Genomic DNA, 16,862 nt, shown 5'->3' with positions numbered 1-16,862 from the left:
TTCTACTATCATTATCTTCAAACTTTAGTTTAGTGTAAATCTGTGGACATTGTGTTTTTGTCCTACAAAAGTTACATAGACCCTTTAAGCCCCAAACTTTTTTTTGTTCTACTGGAATAAGTTAAATGATCAGAAAGTTTGATGATCAATCATTTGAGACAACTGCTGATTGATTGTGCCTTCTTTTTCTATTTCTCTCTGGACAAATTTGAGAGCATTTATTTTGTGATGTATGAAAGTCAGTTATCAGTTATAGATGCTTGTTCATTAGATTCGATGCAAGAATTGTATCAAACATTTCTTATTAAATTGTGAGGATTTGTTTTTATTTTGTCTTCCAGCTCAAGTTAAGCATGGAGAAGGAGGCGAGAGAAGCTTTGGCTGCTCAAGACGAGAAGACGTCAGCGTTGATGATGATTACTAAACGCTCACTCACTGTAAGTCACAGGCATGAGATGTTCAGACTTTTGGCTGAGTTCAGACTTTTTATGTCGTAAAGAAAATCAGACAATTTTTTTTTTCCACAAATATAGAAATCCTGCTAATTGGTCTACTTCTCTAGTGCTTTGGATACTGTTTCCAAAAGCTCCTTGGAATCTATAACCCCAGGGGTTAGCAAACTGTAGAAATGGCATCATTTCAACATACCTTTGAATTTATATCCAAGTTTCAGACTTTTTTCGATAGTAATGACTCTCACCTTGTTTCAAATCAGTCACTCAGTTAAAACTTAATCTAACAGCTCAAGTAATTTGGGTTTTGCACAGAGGGTGGCAGCAGAATTCCAGGGTAACTTTCCATTGTATACGTAGTTGTACAAGTTACGGGGCAGTTTACAATTATCAAAATTTTCATAAGTGTACAAACCGTACACTTTTTTTCAACACCCCCTCTCTCCCCAACGTCCCCCATAAAAGTGTATAAAGAAAAATGTTGGTTTTTTTTTTCACCACTAATTCTACATAGAGATGAACCACATGAACGCTTAAGTGTTGGTTCTGAGAAGAACAGAGTCTAAGATATAGAAGAGTGCTTTACTCTCCAAGGTTAGGGTTTTTAGGGGAAACTACTCAGGGGCCGATTTCACAAAGCAATAAAATTCATCGCAAGACAAATTTTCAGTATCACCATAGAGATTTGTATTGTGACATCACACTTTACTTAGCAACTACGATTGATTTGAAGTTACGATCAATTTGAGACCTTTGTGAAATCGGCCCCTGGTAATGAAGAATGTTTTCTTATACCCCCTTTTAGGAAAGAGAGGAAGACCTCAGAGCAGTCAAGTCTCAACTTGTACAACAGACGGATGAAGCTCTAAAAATGGAACAGCAACTGAAGGAACAAACTGAAGAAATGGTAAGTTGGTCTCAGATTGCAGTGATTTCCTTCCCTGCCTCCTCACCTTTGTGGACCTTGGAATCCTACCTGAGACCACAGCTTTAAAGGCAGTGGACACTATTGGTAATTACTCAAAATAATTATTACCATAAAACCTTTCTTGGTAACGAGTAATGGGGAGAGGTTGATAGTATAAAACATTGTGAGAAACGGCTCCCTCTGAAGTAATGTAGTTTTCGAGAAAAAAGTAATTTTCCACGAATTTGATTTTGAGACCTCAGAATTAGATTTTGAGGTCTCGAAATCAACCATCTGAAAGCACACAACTTCATGTGACAAGGGTGCTTTTTTCTTTTATTATTATCTTGCAACTTGGACGACCAAGAAGGAGCGTCAGGAGCAAAATAGTGCTGCTGACTCCCCAGGCAGATTTTACTGCTCATCAAATTTAATGACCCAAGTAATGATAATGTAGACACACTTACTATGTATAGTTTCAGATTCTGTGGTCGAACTCAGACTTGTTTTTTTTTTTTTGCCATTTTGTGTTTTAGATAAAATCGGCTGTTGAGAGGGAGCGACAGGAGCGAGATGAGGAGTACACAAGGAGACGGCGGGAGGAGATGAGGCAGAAGGAACTGGAAGTTGCTAAGGAGACAGCTAGATTACAAGGAGAACTCCATGTTGGACATCAGAGGCATGAGCATCTACAGACAACAGTGTCTGTACTCAAAGAGGTAAAGGAATGAATTCAAATTAAATTTATTCATTTAAAGGGTCTATGTAACTTTTGTAGGACAAACACCACAATGTCCACAGATACACACTAAACTTACACAGATTGAAGATAATGATAGTAGAAAGCTTCCCTGAAAATATTACGTGCTTAGGTGCTGTTTTTGGGGGGGAAATGAGTAAAACAATGTCATGAAAATTATTCTAATCATTTACAAACGTATTTTCATGACATTGTTTTACTCATTTCTCAAAAACTACAGCACCTCAATAAGTAATATTTGAAGGGAAGCTTTCTACTATCATTATCTTCAAACCCTGTAAGTTTAATGTAAATCTATGGACATTGTGAAAAGGTACCCAAATCCTTTGAAGGATTTGGGTACTTTTGTAGGACCAAAACACAATGTCCACAAAAAATATACATTAATTTTTTCACGGTTTGAAGATAATGGTTGCAAAAAGCTTCCCTTAAATCATTACTTGCTGAGGTGCTGTAGCTTTTGAAAAGTGAGTAAAACAATTATTTTCATCTCAGTGAAAGGAATTTTTTTTTAGCATGTACCAGGGATCAACGCGACTCTCCTGAAAACATTGTTCTGTGATTTTTACCTTTTATTTTTTTCTCCATAAACTTAATGACTAATAAGCTGTAACTTCTACAGGTAAATTATATTACATACATCTTCATTCACAAAGGCTCAATTTCACAGATCTCTAAGATTCATCTTAAGATGGGTTGTCAATATCACAATACGGACATCACAGTTTTCTAAGCAATTAAGATTGACGCTTAAGGTCAATCATTAGCTCTTTGTGAAATCAACACTACAGCTCAATTTTACAAAACACTAAGATCTATCTTAAGGTCAGTTGTCTCAATTAAGATTGATGCACAGCTTAAGGTCAATCTTGGCTCGTTAAAAATTCCTCTCTACTGCTCGATTTTACAAGACCTTAAGATAAGTTGTCAATATCACCAAAGTGATTTGTCTTGGGACATCACACTTTGATTAGCAATTAAGATTGATGCACAGCTTAAGGTCAATCTTGGCTCGTTCAGAATTCCTCTCCACTGCTCGATTTTACAAAGACCTTAAGATTCAGCTGAAGATGTCGAGATGACAATAGAGATCTCATTCATACGGGGCAATTTTTACAGGCTACTTGGAAGCAACCAACTGCACTGCAAGCCAAAGGAACGCTTCAGGAGTACACAAGACAATTTTTTAATAGTATCTTACTCTTCCTCTACCTGAGTTGATTGTTTTCCCTTTACACCTGAGATGAATTAGCTTCTTCTGCTTGTCAATTAGTGCTATCAAGGAAGCGTCGTGGCCGGGCGGTTAAGAGCACTGAATTCAAACTCTGGTGTTTCAGATCAGCAGAGTGTGGGTTTGAATCCCCAGCCGTGACAGTTGTGTCTTTTAAGCAAGAAACTTAACCATTGCTTTGTCTTTCGGATGGGACATTAAGCCAGTGGTCCGATGTGTTATGTAACGCATGTAAAAGAACCCAGTGCACTTATCGAAAAGAGAAGGGGGTCGCCCAGGTGTTCCTGGTCCGATCGGCAGCAAATTGCGCCACAGCACCTTATAAAGCATTACATGGTGCTATCAGATAAAGGTCTCATAATTCAAAACCGAGTCCCACATCTGGCAAAAAAAAAACTGTATGTTACAGTGCCAGGAGCGTCACTGGGTGACGGACATGTGTGCTATAAAAGAAGCCACAAATATCATCTGTGTAGAATGTGGTTGTCCCAATTTGGAGGTGGTTTCGGTTCGACACTTCTTGGACCACTACAGTTTTTTAATCATCTTCGTAAACCTTGTCTTTATTATGGGTGTTTTATATTTAATTGTTTTCTTGGATTTTTAACTCTTTGACATTTTGTATCTTTGTTATCTCTATGTAACTTGACTGCGATGGTCTTTGTTTTTAACAAACCATTTCAAATCAAATCAAATTCCTAGGGTTGTTTGTTGGCTTTTTTGTTTTAGGAATTGGATAAGGTGAGAGAAGAAAACCTAGCAGCAGGGCGAGAAAAAGTGGAGGCGGTGTCCGAGGCAAGAGAGAAAGCCAGAGATGAAATCCAGAGGGAGCTAGATCAACTCAGAGAACAGCTTGCCACGGTAAGAAGCCACTTTTTTTATTTCCAATTTTTGAAGTAAAAAATCTCAACTTTATTTCTCTACTCATCCGAGCAGACACAGCAGTGACACTTTTAAAACTTTATTTCTTGCCTGTAATCCCACTGAAAAATCAAGCATCTTCTTGATGAAGGTTTTAATTCTGTGTTGTCACAAGATCTACATGTAGGCCCAACATCCCCCGGATTAACATGATTAAAGGCACTGGACACCTTTGATAATTGTCAAAGACCAGTAATTTCTCTTGGTGTATCCCAACATATGCGTGCATAATAACAATAATGTGTAAACATTTTGCCTCAATATCACCAAAGTTGCAAGAGAATAATAAAAGAAAAAACACCCTTGATGCACAATTTGTGTGCTTTCAGATGCCCAATAAAAGACTTCAGGCCTGAAGTCTTTTAATATGTGAGTGAGAAATTACCTCTTTCTCAAAAAGTATGTTATTTCAGAGGGAGCCGTTTCTGACAATGATTTATACTCTCAGCAGCTCTCCATTGCTCGTTTACAAACTTTTTTATGCTAACATTTATTTTCAGTAATTACCAATAGTGTCCAGTGCCTTTAAAGCAAGATCTGGGCGTAACATTGTGTATCATTCTGGCTGCCAAGCCTTGAATTTTAGGACGATTGTAGTTAAAATGTTCAAATGTTTCTGCCAGTTTTTAATGTTGATCAAGCCTGTGGTTGGGGAATGAAGGGAATGGACTTATCGCATCTGTTTAATTTGAGTTTGAAAACATGTCGAACTTGCAGTTTGTTGGTTATTTGTTTTATACCTAAAATTAATGTGTATTTATTTACTTATTTTTTTATTTTATTTGTTCTTGTCCTGGGGAATATTTTTTGTGAATCACTGTTGTTTTAAAGGTGCCCCTGCAATTACAAACAGTTATTCATATACAAATAGAAAATTGTATAAAGCATTCAAAAGATATTACAGTTTTGTAAAGTGAGGCAAGACTGATAAAAAAATTATTGATAAATCATTACATATGTAAAGTGGTATTTTAGCTAATAACTTTGTTATGGTAAGCATAATTTGGTTTTGCTTAGCAACTTTTTGTACTTCACAACTCTTTGCCATTGGGCCCATAAAAGAGTGCACAGAATAACAAAATCTATCCCAAATAAATTCAAGTGTCGCTAAGTGTGAAACAGTTCTTAAAAAATGTGTCTGTAACAAAATGTTCACAATAGCACAAACACACTAAACAAACACCAGTACAATGTATGTTGATAGTATTCTCTTCTTGACTTCATAAACTCTATTCTGAAATGCAGCAAGTGGTGGGTGTTCACTCAGTCACTTTGGACCCCAAGTGACACCTTGGCAGCTTATCAATGACTCTAACTGTTGAACTTTAATCTTCAAGATATCAAAGTTCAGCTGATAAAGTGTCATTATTTATTGTTTGTTTTGGCTGATTGTGATAGGAGGTATTTTTTATGGGGAGCTGCTGTGAAAATGTTAACAGTGTGGTGATGAGACAGTAAAAACTACTGTATGGAACAAAATCATGTGTAATTTTTTCTTGCCAATTGGTCACCAAATGTTTTGTTGTGATCAAAGTATCTTATTATTTTTTGATATTTTGACATTTATTTCACACTAACAGAATATACAAGGTACATGCAGCCTACATATATACATTATAACTTTTCAGAATAAATACACATTGTATTAACTTAGGGACACTTGGTTGGGACGGATTTGTTTATTCTGTGTACTCTTTTAATTGTATATGTTTTTGAGAAAACTGCACAATTTCATGGAGCTTCTTTAAGCACAACAAAATTGCTAAGCACAACAAAATTATGCTTACCATCATAAGGTTACCAAAATGTATTGAAACTATAATGTCAATACAAATATCCTATGATTGTATATATTAATGCCCCTTGTAAATATGTATGGACAGAAAGCTCAATGATTTTGGGATCTTTCTCTATTGGGCGACAGAACTTTTAAAAATGGACAGACAAATCTAGAGTACAAAATATAAAAATAAAATAACAAATAAAAAGAAACAGAGTAGGATGGCAGCAGAAACAAAATTATTTAAAGGAGGGTTGATGTGATAAATTCATTACAAATGAAAATTAGACGAATGATATAGTACTGTAGACAATTTATGTTTGACTTGTCTTTTAAATTTTGGCAGTGACGCACTGTGGCTTTAAGTACCTTAGCTGAGCTAGCCTAGGTAGCTTTAAGTTCATGTTGAGACTTGTTCCAAATGATGAAATAAATTTGTCAAGCAATATATTCTGCTTTATGATTGGAATACACCATGATAAACATGGATTTGTTTGTAAATAGGAGTCCATTTCAAGGCTCTATTCTAAATCAAAAACAGCAATCCAGTGGTGACTGATTGATTTTCATGGCGCTGAATATCAGATTCATATTGTATTACCTCGCACCTGTGATGTTGTCACTTTGCCAAGACAAGAGTCATCGGCAGGGATAAAAACAAGTATGGGATCAAGAATGTCAAGAGTTTGCTCAGCGCAAACTAACTCTCTGCCTAATTCCATTGGCCCAACCGCCTCAACCTTATTTGCATAAACGGTTACGAGGGGCGGAGCTTTGGAGTGGTTGTCTTTGATCGTTGACAAACAGTGAGATCTACCGGTTTATTTGTTTAGTGTTCCAAATAATGAACTGAGCAGAGCGGGGTATATCAAAGTTTAATTGAAATGGTAATTGCTGAGTGAACTGAACCCTGGTACATGCGGGTTGTAAGTGACCCTTGAGTGCTTAACTCACAAAAAGGTAGTTTTTTTTTATCCTCAAAATTTGAAGACTGAAATCCAGATCATTTATAATGATTTGTTGTCATGTGGATTTGTGAAGTTATTTACATGGTCTGATTGTTAGACAATGACTATGAGTCATTTGCATTCAACATGTCTGACTGATGTCTGATTGCGTGGGTTTGAAATGCTGCCGAATTGCCCCGCTTTTTAGCAGTTGTTTGGAGTTATCAGCGACACCTATTCTGTTCATGGATTTGAAACTGTTGGTTGTTAATTGACCATGTTGATTGTCAAACAGTACATTAATCATCGAATAGCCATGGAGGGACTGCTGGAACATAATGACTAGTCAGTGTAGTGATCACCGCTGCATGTATTCAGTTACAAGTTTTCTGGATTTTTGTTTAGCTGGATGGAGGGTGTTTGTACTCTCTGGCTATTTATAGACAAAATAGAGCTTTGGTCATGATGGCCTCCTTTTCAACACAAACCAATTATTTTGCTGTTTGATAAATGACTTTGATTTTTTAAGAGACTTTTGGAAGTTCAGTCAACCAACACTGTTTCTGTGATATTATCATGTTCACTTTGGGGAAAAAAACAACTATGCCCTTTCTTCTGGAAATTTTGTAAAAGCTACCAGCATACATGTAGCAACCATGCCAGTGGTGCACCTTCCCTTGACCTCAGACTGAGTGAAGGCGCTGAGTGAGGGCGCTATTTACAGCTTGTGATGTTACTGCAACTCCAACTTTATTTCCAGGACTTTTATTTGGGTCGGAAAACAAGTTTCTTCTGCCGCATCAAGCTTTTGCAGGTTTGGATTCGTAAAGCGAGTGTGGAGTTTTGTGATATCCAAGAGAAGTTTTGTACTGTGGGAATGAAAAGTGGTGATTCATTTTTGGAGATCGAGAGCAAAAAAGGAAAAGGGATCACAATAGAGGGCTCTAGGATGCTATAGGATGAATTGTGTGTACACAATTTATGGAAGGTTCTTAACTATACAGTAGGTACAAAGGGAAGAACAATAAATGTCTCCACAAACCTTGGATGCAACAAATAGAATGTGTGTTGCTTCACTAAACAGTGTTTAGTAGGAAAAGGAGTAAACTGACTGGAAATTTGCAAAAGAATGTGAAAGAGATTTTGACTGTACAGGGAACAAGTGTCTGATAAAAGAATTATTATTTGAAAGTGATATCTGGATCTGGATCTGAATAAATATTCTCAATTGCTCTAGTTAAAGCCAAACGAGAAGAGAGAAAATGATGAAGAAATTTCAGTTTTAGATGTGGGAGGAAAATCCCAGAGAATTGTACCAGGGATAACCTAGTATAGAGACTGAAAACCGAATCCACATAGTGTCCCCCAGTGGGATTCGAACCAGGGTCCTTGAGGTGGAAGGCCAGGCAAGACACTAGCTACACATGTGCAAGATTGGACTGGACGTTGTTTTATACTGACACTTGCATCAACACAGAGCAACTGTTATAACTCGAGCATCTACCAAGGGTAACTACTGAGCTAAGAGCAGTAGAAACACTCAGCCATCACCATGGATATACCTGTGTGGCTTGATAAGGTTGACGAAGGCAATGGGAATGTCGATTATGGAGTCAATACTTCATGCTACGATGCACAGTTTATTGAGAGTCTCCAGTTGTTGCAACTCACGATACGAGTTTTAAATGTAAGAACATCTGTGAGGGTTTAAATGGATCTTAAAGACACTGGACACGTTTGGTACATTTGTAATTTTCAAAGAACAGTCTCCACTTGGTCTATCTCAACATATGCATGAAAAAAAAACTATGAAAATTTGAACTCCATTGGTCGTTTAAGCTGCAAGATAATAATGAAAGAAAAAACACCCTTGTCACACAAAAGTGTGTGCTTTCAGATGCTTGATTTGGAGACCTCAAATTCTAAGTCTGAGGTCTCGATACCGTACTTGGTAACCAGTAATGGGAGCTGTTGATAGTGTAAAACATTGTGAGGGTTTAAATGCATCTTATATTGGTTTGGTAATATTGGAGCCCATGACTGTTTGTTCCAATTCTATATAGTTGTAGACACATTTACATTGTATAAATACCATAAAATTAACCTGTGAAAATTTCATTAAAAAGGATGAAATAATGTTTTTTGAGATTTTTGTGAAAATCCTGGAGCAGTTATTAAGTACATGTATAATCTGCAACTGGGAATACACAATCTGAGAGTCGTGCAGTAACGCTTCTCAGATTCAAATTTGGGGGGATAAAAAGTGATATTTGTTTCCATAACTGCAGTATTTCAAAGTAAAAGGTTCTGAAAATGTGTTATACATGTACTATCCAATGCTGCTGCACCTCTTATCAACGAAAAAATAGATTTACATTTGTAGCTGTTACAAACTGTTAATTGTACAAATGGCAAAAATAGTTTATGGCCTAACGTTTCAAGTAAGCTGTTGTTTCCATTTATTTCCATTACCAAACATATACAAACCCACTAACTACCTTCAATTTGTTGGAATCGCGTTGTTTATAAATATTTGTAATGGTTTTACTATTTAAATTTAATGTTATGTTTGGCCAAAAGCTATTGTCCAGCAGTAAACAATAGAATGTATTTTTGTTATAGGAGAACCTACTGGAGATGGACAAACTCCGTCATAAACTGCGTCAACAGGAGGAAGAGGTCACCAAGCTCAGGTCAGAGGTTAAAGTTCACCAAGAGAAGGAAGCGACTATGTCTAGTTTGACTAAGAGCAAGAGCATTCTGTCTGAGATTAATGAGGAGTGTAGGAGGACTGCAGCGGTGATTAGCACTACACCAATCAAGTTAAACATCTCAAGGTTAGGAAACTTTCTTCAGTCAAGTGCTATTTACTATACAAAGACACTGGACACTATTGGTATTAAATTGTCAAACACCAGTCTCCTCAGTTGATGTATCTCAACATATGCGCAAAATAACAAACCTGTGACAATTTGAACTCAATTGGTCGTCGAAGTTGTGAGATAATAATAGAAGAAAAAAACACCCGTGTCACACGAAGTTGTGTGCTTTCAGATGCTTGATTTACTCAGTACTTACCCGAGCTCTGTGAACACAATCACAGGTATATAACTCCGATGGGATTCGAACCCATGACCTTTGAAATTCTGGAGCAGTGTCTCACCAACTAGACCACCAATATTGCCCGGAAGCTGTGGTCTCCCTGTTTTTTATTTAAATTTTGTATTTTTGTTTTAAGTCTCTGAAGATCTTAGCCACAAACAATTTAGTATTTTTTCTCTTTTTATTTTTCTGTCGTTTTAAAAACTATTCTCTTTCTTAAAAAAAATAACATTTTAATGATAATACACATTGATGAAAATAATTATTGCATTTAGAAAACAAACAAATTAAGGAAATTAAGAAAAAACGGTGAGAAGAAGGGAAGATAAAATGATTGATTCAAGTTAAAACAATTTTGTTGTATAAATATATATATGTTTTTTAGATTCTAGAGGTCAGAGAAAAAAACATATTCCGTTTTCTCTCTTGAATCAGTGATGAGATGTTGAATTATCACGAGATTTGCATTTGCTCTTTCCTCCACAGCATCAAGGGTAACAAAACCCTCAACGGCACCCTGTCACCCAAGAGCCCTTTTGCAAGTACGCCCAATTCAACCCAGAGCCCTGGACGCACCCAGATTGTTGCCGCTCTGACTAATCTGAGGATAAGTAATGAGGAGCTTAGGAACTACGTCCAGACTCAGAAATCTGAACTGGAGAGGCAGAAGAGGGCACTCACTAAGGCCCAGAAAGAGAAGGTACATGTTTGATAATGATTTTCGCTTCAGTGATCATAAGACGAAAATTATTTTAGCATGTAAAAAAGTATTTTCATGACATTATTTTACTCATTTCTCATAAACTACAGCACCTCAGCAAGTAATATTTTCAGGAAAGCTTTCTACTATCATTATCCTCAAACGGTGTAAGTTTAATATAGATCTGTGGACATTGTGTTTTGTGTTACAAAAAGTACCAAAAACCTTTAAGTGACTTGCTTAAGGGCAAAAGTGTCTCGAGCGGGAGTCAAACCTTGACTCTTCTGTCTCACATGTTTGATAGACAGTCCCTCACCATCATCCTTAGAGGCTTCCGTGTTTCCAAATATTATTTTAACATCAAGTTGTAAACCTCTTGAGTCACGTGTGCTAGACCACTTGGCCATAACGTTCCTTGTTTCGTTCTTTTTTGTACTTCAGGAAGATGAAGTTAAAAAAGTGGCTAATACTATTGGCAAGAAGTCTGAAGATATGGATACAATGAGAGATAGGTTGATACAGGTAAAGGACTAATAATAATAACAATCAGAATAATAATTATGTATTGGAGTCTTATATAGTGCACAATCAACCAATAAGGTGCTCAAGGCGCTGGAAAAGAGAATCTCTGTTTAAGATAGGTTTTTAAGTTTTTGAATTATGAGACTCATGGTTTTAGCACTTTAAAAGGGTTTTAAAAAGTCAAATCCTTAACAGCCACTGCTAGAAACAAACTGCCAAACCCCTTTTCTCTTAGTGTTAAGTATTACTTTTTTGGTTAATGTGCATTACACAACACAGCTATAAATCCCATCGGAAGGACGAAGCAACAATCGAGGTTAAGTATCTTGCGTGGAACACAAGCGTCAAGACTCAGACTCAAATACATGGTCTATTCAGCTATTTATAATTAACAGTCGATGGTTTGACTTTTGAGTTAGGCAATTTGAAACTAACTCTTTCATATGTAAGCCAGCTGTCTGTAACCAATCTAAATATGCATCCCTCTCTCTTAAAAGGACCACCTCGCTCAAGTAGAAGAGCTCCAACAGCAGACGTCGAGGCTGCGCACCAATGAGGGAGCCCTTCAGGAACGTCTTCTAGACAAAGACTCCGAGCTGAGAGAGATCCAGCAGAGCATGACGCAATGGAAGGAGGAGACGGCTCTCAAGATGGCCAAGAAGTTTGAGGAAGAACTCAGCAGAGAACTTGAAATGTAAAAATTGATTCAGTTTGAGAGATGTTTTTCTCACTGTTCTTTTTTGTTTTTTTTTTAGGGAGGAATGAGAAATTTCAGACCTTTGTCTGAATTAAGACTTTTTTGTGTCTGCCTTGTGAAAAATTAATCTGTTAGTTTTCTTCAGGTATGAAGAAATCTGTTGATCTACTTCTCCATTGGCACATTGGAACCCACTGTTTGTTTTAATCCTACATGGTTGTAGAAATCTACCATAAAACCTGTGAAAACTTCATTTCTAAAGGTGGTAGTGGTTTTGAGATAATATTTTCCAAAATCCAGAGCACTTGGAATACACAAACCTTTCTCAGATTCAAATTTTGGGGGATAAATAGTATATCTTTTGCCATAACTGCTTTATTTCAAAGTGAAAAAAAAAACCTCAAAATGCATTATACTATCCAAGTAAGCTTTTATTAGCACTCATTTTAAGAGTCACTATCAAACATATACCTTCCCTTTAAACAGCATTGGGTGCAGCTAGCAGTAGAGGCGTCACCATTATTGGATACAATTTTTCTTCAGAAACAAACTAACTGCAAACATTGCCTTGCTGCTATAAAACCACCTTGAACAGGTTCTGTATTACAAGACATTATGCCTGACTTTGATCCCATGTTCTTATTTCCAGTCGCCTTCAGGAGCAGATCAACAAGAGAGATGGGTCGTCCTTTCGAGGTAGTCAGACAGATCTCAGATCCAGACATTCATCATCAGTGAGTCCAACATTGGTTCAAATTTCAAATTGATCATTGAGTTGTCCAGAACATTATTACTGGCCTTGTTCGAATCTTCCCCCAAAGACTCATCTGATGAGGACTGCATAAACATTATATTAAATCCATTATACACTTTCGGTAAACAGTATTGTCCAAGTCCCACACTTTGTGTATCTCAACTTATATATAAAACAACAAACCTGTGAAAATTATGTTCTCAATTGGTCATTTGAGTTGGGAGAAAATATCGAGAAAACCCACTCTTGTTTCCGCACGTTTCGCCGTGTCATGACAAGTGTTTAAAATAAATCCGTAATTCTAGTATCGAGAATTGATATTGTTTAATGTTTTCTCAAAAGTAATGATTTCATGGAACAATATTTCAAGAGAAGTCTTTCACCATCACCTTCTGTAAGCCCTGTAAATTATTTGTAAATCTGTGAACTTTAATTTTTTTTTCTGTTCCGAAAGTGTATAATGGCTTTAAGTTCATGTTGATACTTGTTCCAAAATAATGAAAAACAAAGAAATTGACAAACTTGAGTGACAGCTAACAAGGAGCTCAGTTGGTAGAGTGCCAGCACGCTAAACCGGAGGTTGCTGGTTAAAATGCTACTCTTGTATATTTGTCTTTGTTCAACCCCAAATCTTTGATAATTTACCTTGCCATTTTTCTTTGTGAATCTCCTTGGTGGTCCCCTGGCGGTCCCTATCCAGGTTGTGTGGTAATTTTTGGTGTGATCCCTGGATACAAGGCAGATAGCGGTCGCATGGCTAACTAAGATATTGACAAAATAGGGAGACCGCAAACATAAGGCTAGATAGCTCATCAGTTTGTAGAGTGCTGGCACTTAAGTCTCGAGGTTGTTGGTTCAAATCATGCTCTAGAAAATGTGTCTTTGTTCATCCCCAAATCATTTAAAATTTACCTGGTAAATTTCCCTTATGGTTTAATATTTTGTTTCTTATCAGGGTAACGTTAGTCCTTCCACCAACTCCTCCGCAAGTGATGCTTCAACCATTCGCCTTCTCAAGCATCTCCAAGAGAGGGTCAAACAACTGAGGACAGAGAACATGAGCCTGAGGAGGAGCAGTAGAGGACCTCTTGAGACCTCTGGAGAGGAGCGGAGTAGTCTTCACTCTAGCAGGAGCACTGAGGTAAGGTTCAGGACCACATTTCATAGAGCAGCTTAGAGACCATAGCAGCTGCAAGCGGCTGCTTTATTTGACTAACTCTTGCTCTACCAATGGGGTCAAAGAATATGATTAGGACTGAATTTACACTCTGAGTGGTTGGGTTGGCGTAACGTGGTATCTTTCTTCACCTTCCACCTCTAGGAAGTGTCGTGGCCGAGCGGTTAAGAGCAACGAATTCAAACTCTGGTGTTGCTGATCAGCAGAGTGTGGGTTCGAATCCCCAGCCGTGACACTTGTGTCCTTAAGCAAGACACTTTACCATTGCTTCATCCTTCGGATGGGACGTAAAGCTGTTGGCCTCATGTGTTGTGTAACGCATGTAAAAGAACCCAGTGCTGCACTTATCGAAAAGAGAAGGGGTTCGCACAGCAGCCGCAGCCAAGAACACCCGGTGTTCCTGAACACCCGGTGTTCCTGGCTGTGGCTGCTGTATGCGCCGCAGCACCAACCATTACATGGTGTGTCAAGGAATTATAGGTCTCACAATTTCAAAAATCTTTGCCCACTCACCTTGCAGTTAAAACAATTCACGCTTTGTACTCCCTTGGAAAACGCGCGTTGTAAATACGTTTATTATCATTATTAGAAACCCGGTTCAAACTCAATTCGTTATCTGACAAACAAATTGTAGCCACTGAGCACTGCCTGTGAGCTGTGTGCGTAACGAAATCTCCGTGAAGTAAACCACTGACCATTTTTATTTAAGAGTAGATGTTTTCACCCCCCTACTAAACTTGTTTATTTGAAAAATGTTCCATGACACATTGTTCACCAATATTTTCTATTGTTCTCCATTGTGGATGTCTTAAAAACCCCTTACTGAAACTTTATTTTAATTATTGTCAATGAAACATATATTATTCTCATTTTGTAGAGCAATGACAAAGACCATCTGCTCTATCAGTTACAGCAGAAAGTGAAACTCCTCGAGCGTCAGCTTCAGGTAGCTGAGGAGCGGTGCCGGGAGAACGCCATGAATGCCAGCGAGAAATCATCGGAGAATAGCCGTCTACAGGGCGCCCTCACACAGCAAACCAAAGTAAATAAAAAATTTGCATTTTTATTTTGTATTGAGGCCACTCCACTTGGTGTTCAAAGTGCCGTACCACATGGCCAAGTCAAGCGACTTTTTGCTCCATGATTTGGTTGGCAGAGAGACACCACATGTTGCCAATCAGTGCTTTGAGGCTTCATCTTTCTCTTTATTTTAGCACTTTGATTATTTTTGTTTTCCTCTCATTTTTTCCCATCAGGAGTTGATGAAGATGGAAAGAGCGTACTCCAAGTTGTCCACACCGCCCCCTCGTACACCAGTACGTCTGTGAACGCTGTGAGCGCTAATGTCAAATCAAGATACATAAAAAGTTGTAAAAACTCATCGCTGGGTTGTCTTCTTCTTTGGAGCCCATCATCTACTCTTCAAATAAGTATTATTTTTATTTGAAGCTTTGCATAGTGTGGATAAATAGGAAGAAACTTTTAAATAAATAGTAAACTTGCGGGTATAGCCACATGTAAATCTCTTTTTGGGGGGTGTATTGGCTTTGAAAAGAGCCGGTGTGGTTGCGACGTTTCAAACAGTATACTGCTCGTTCCTCCTGAAGACGAGCAGAGTATACTGTTCAAAACGTTGATGAGATTACACCTATAGTCTTCAAATGTCTGGCTAGGATTGGGCACATCTCACAGCCTTTGCTGCCCTTAGAGCCAAATTTCACAAAGCCTGTGAACACAACAACTTGCTAAGCACAGACAAATCATTCTAAGCAGAATTAGATTACCAGCCAACATTCCACAAAATCTGTGGCATTGTTGTGAATGGTGATCCATTCCTTTTTATTTTTGGCTTAGGAAAGAAATTTGCTCATCAACATTTTTCCGGCTGAGTAACATGCCTGTGATAATTTTGTTCACAGGACACGGGGAAAGTACTGAGTATACAGTGCTAACGCACATCGGTGTATGGGTAAAAACCAAAATTAATATTCTTTATCCCCGATGCAAATTACACATCTCTTAAAACATTTTTCCGTTAAAGAGCCTTATGACATTAGGTCCAGGTCTTCAGGGCAACGCTGCTCATCCTTGAGTTATTCAGATATAAGGGACCAAATGAGAATAAAGGGCAAACTGATCAAGGAAGTTCTCTAAGACCCATATAGACAGCATTTACATAGTATCACCTCTGTCTTTGGTGTGTACCTACCGTGTGTACCGTAGCAATCTTAAGGATTGATGTGTGTACCTACCGTGTGTACCGTAGCAATCTTAAGGATTGATGTGTGTACCTACCGTGTGTACCGTAGCAATCTTAAGGATTGATGTGTGTACCTACCGTGTGTACCGTAGCAATCTTAAGGATTGATGTGTGTACCTACCGTGTGTACCGTAGCAATCTTAAGGATTGATGTGTGTACCTACCGTGTGTACCGTAGCAATCTTAAGGATTGATGTGTGTACCTACCGTGTGTACCGTAGCAATCTTAAGGATTGATGTGTGTACCTACCGTGTGTACCGTAGCAATCTTAAGGATTGATGTGTGTACCTACCGTGTGTACCGTAGCAATCTTAAGGATTGATGTGTGTACCTACCGTGTGTACCGTAGCAATCTTAAGGATTGATGTGTGTACCTACCGTGTGTACCGTAGCAATCTTAAGGATTGATGTGTGTACCTACCGTGTGTACCGTAGCAATCTTAAGGATTGATGTGTGTACCTACCGTGTGTACCGTAGCAATCTTAAGGATTGATGTGTGTACCTACCGTGTGTACCGTAGCAATCTTAAGGATTGATGTGTGTACCTACCGTGTGTACCGTAGCAATCTTAAGGATTGATGTGTGTACCTACCGTGTGTACCGTAGCAATCTTAAGGATTGATATTCATTATGCAAAAAAGAAAGGTGCC

General features: G+C 38.0%; 1 protein-coding gene across 1 annotated transcript in view; it reads left to right on the top strand.

Moving 5' to 3' along the window:
• Nucleotides 1-15,448, top strand: part of LOC117290167 — a 34,470-nt gene extending 19,022 nt beyond the window's left edge. Inside the window, exons 11-22 of the mRNA XM_033771424.1 lie at nt 342-437; nt 1,258-1,359; nt 1,896-2,078; nt 4,080-4,211; nt 9,621-9,835; nt 10,587-10,800; nt 11,242-11,322; nt 11,820-12,016; nt 12,669-12,753; nt 13,729-13,914; nt 14,828-14,992; nt 15,207-15,448. Of these exons, the coding sequence (XP_033627315.1) occupies nt 342-437; nt 1,258-1,359; nt 1,896-2,078; nt 4,080-4,211; nt 9,621-9,835; nt 10,587-10,800; nt 11,242-11,322; nt 11,820-12,016; nt 12,669-12,753; nt 13,729-13,914; nt 14,828-14,992; nt 15,207-15,278 (1,728 nt within the window). The 3' untranslated portion in view covers nt 15,279-15,448. The remainder of the gene's footprint in view (nt 1-341; nt 438-1,257; nt 1,360-1,895; nt 2,079-4,079; nt 4,212-9,620; nt 9,836-10,586; nt 10,801-11,241; nt 11,323-11,819; nt 12,017-12,668; nt 12,754-13,728; nt 13,915-14,827; nt 14,993-15,206) is intronic.
• The last annotated feature ends 1,414 nt before the right edge of the window (nt 15,449-16,862 follow it).

The sequence above is a fragment of the Asterias rubens genome, chromosome 5, assembly GCF_902459465.1.
Source record: "Asterias rubens chromosome 5, eAstRub1.3, whole genome shotgun sequence".
NCBI classification, from domain to species: domain Eukaryota; kingdom Metazoa; phylum Echinodermata; class Asteroidea; order Forcipulatida; family Asteriidae; genus Asterias; species Asterias rubens.
The sequence above is the reverse complement of the archived record's forward strand: the minus strand, read 5'-3'. Positions and strand labels throughout refer to the sequence as shown.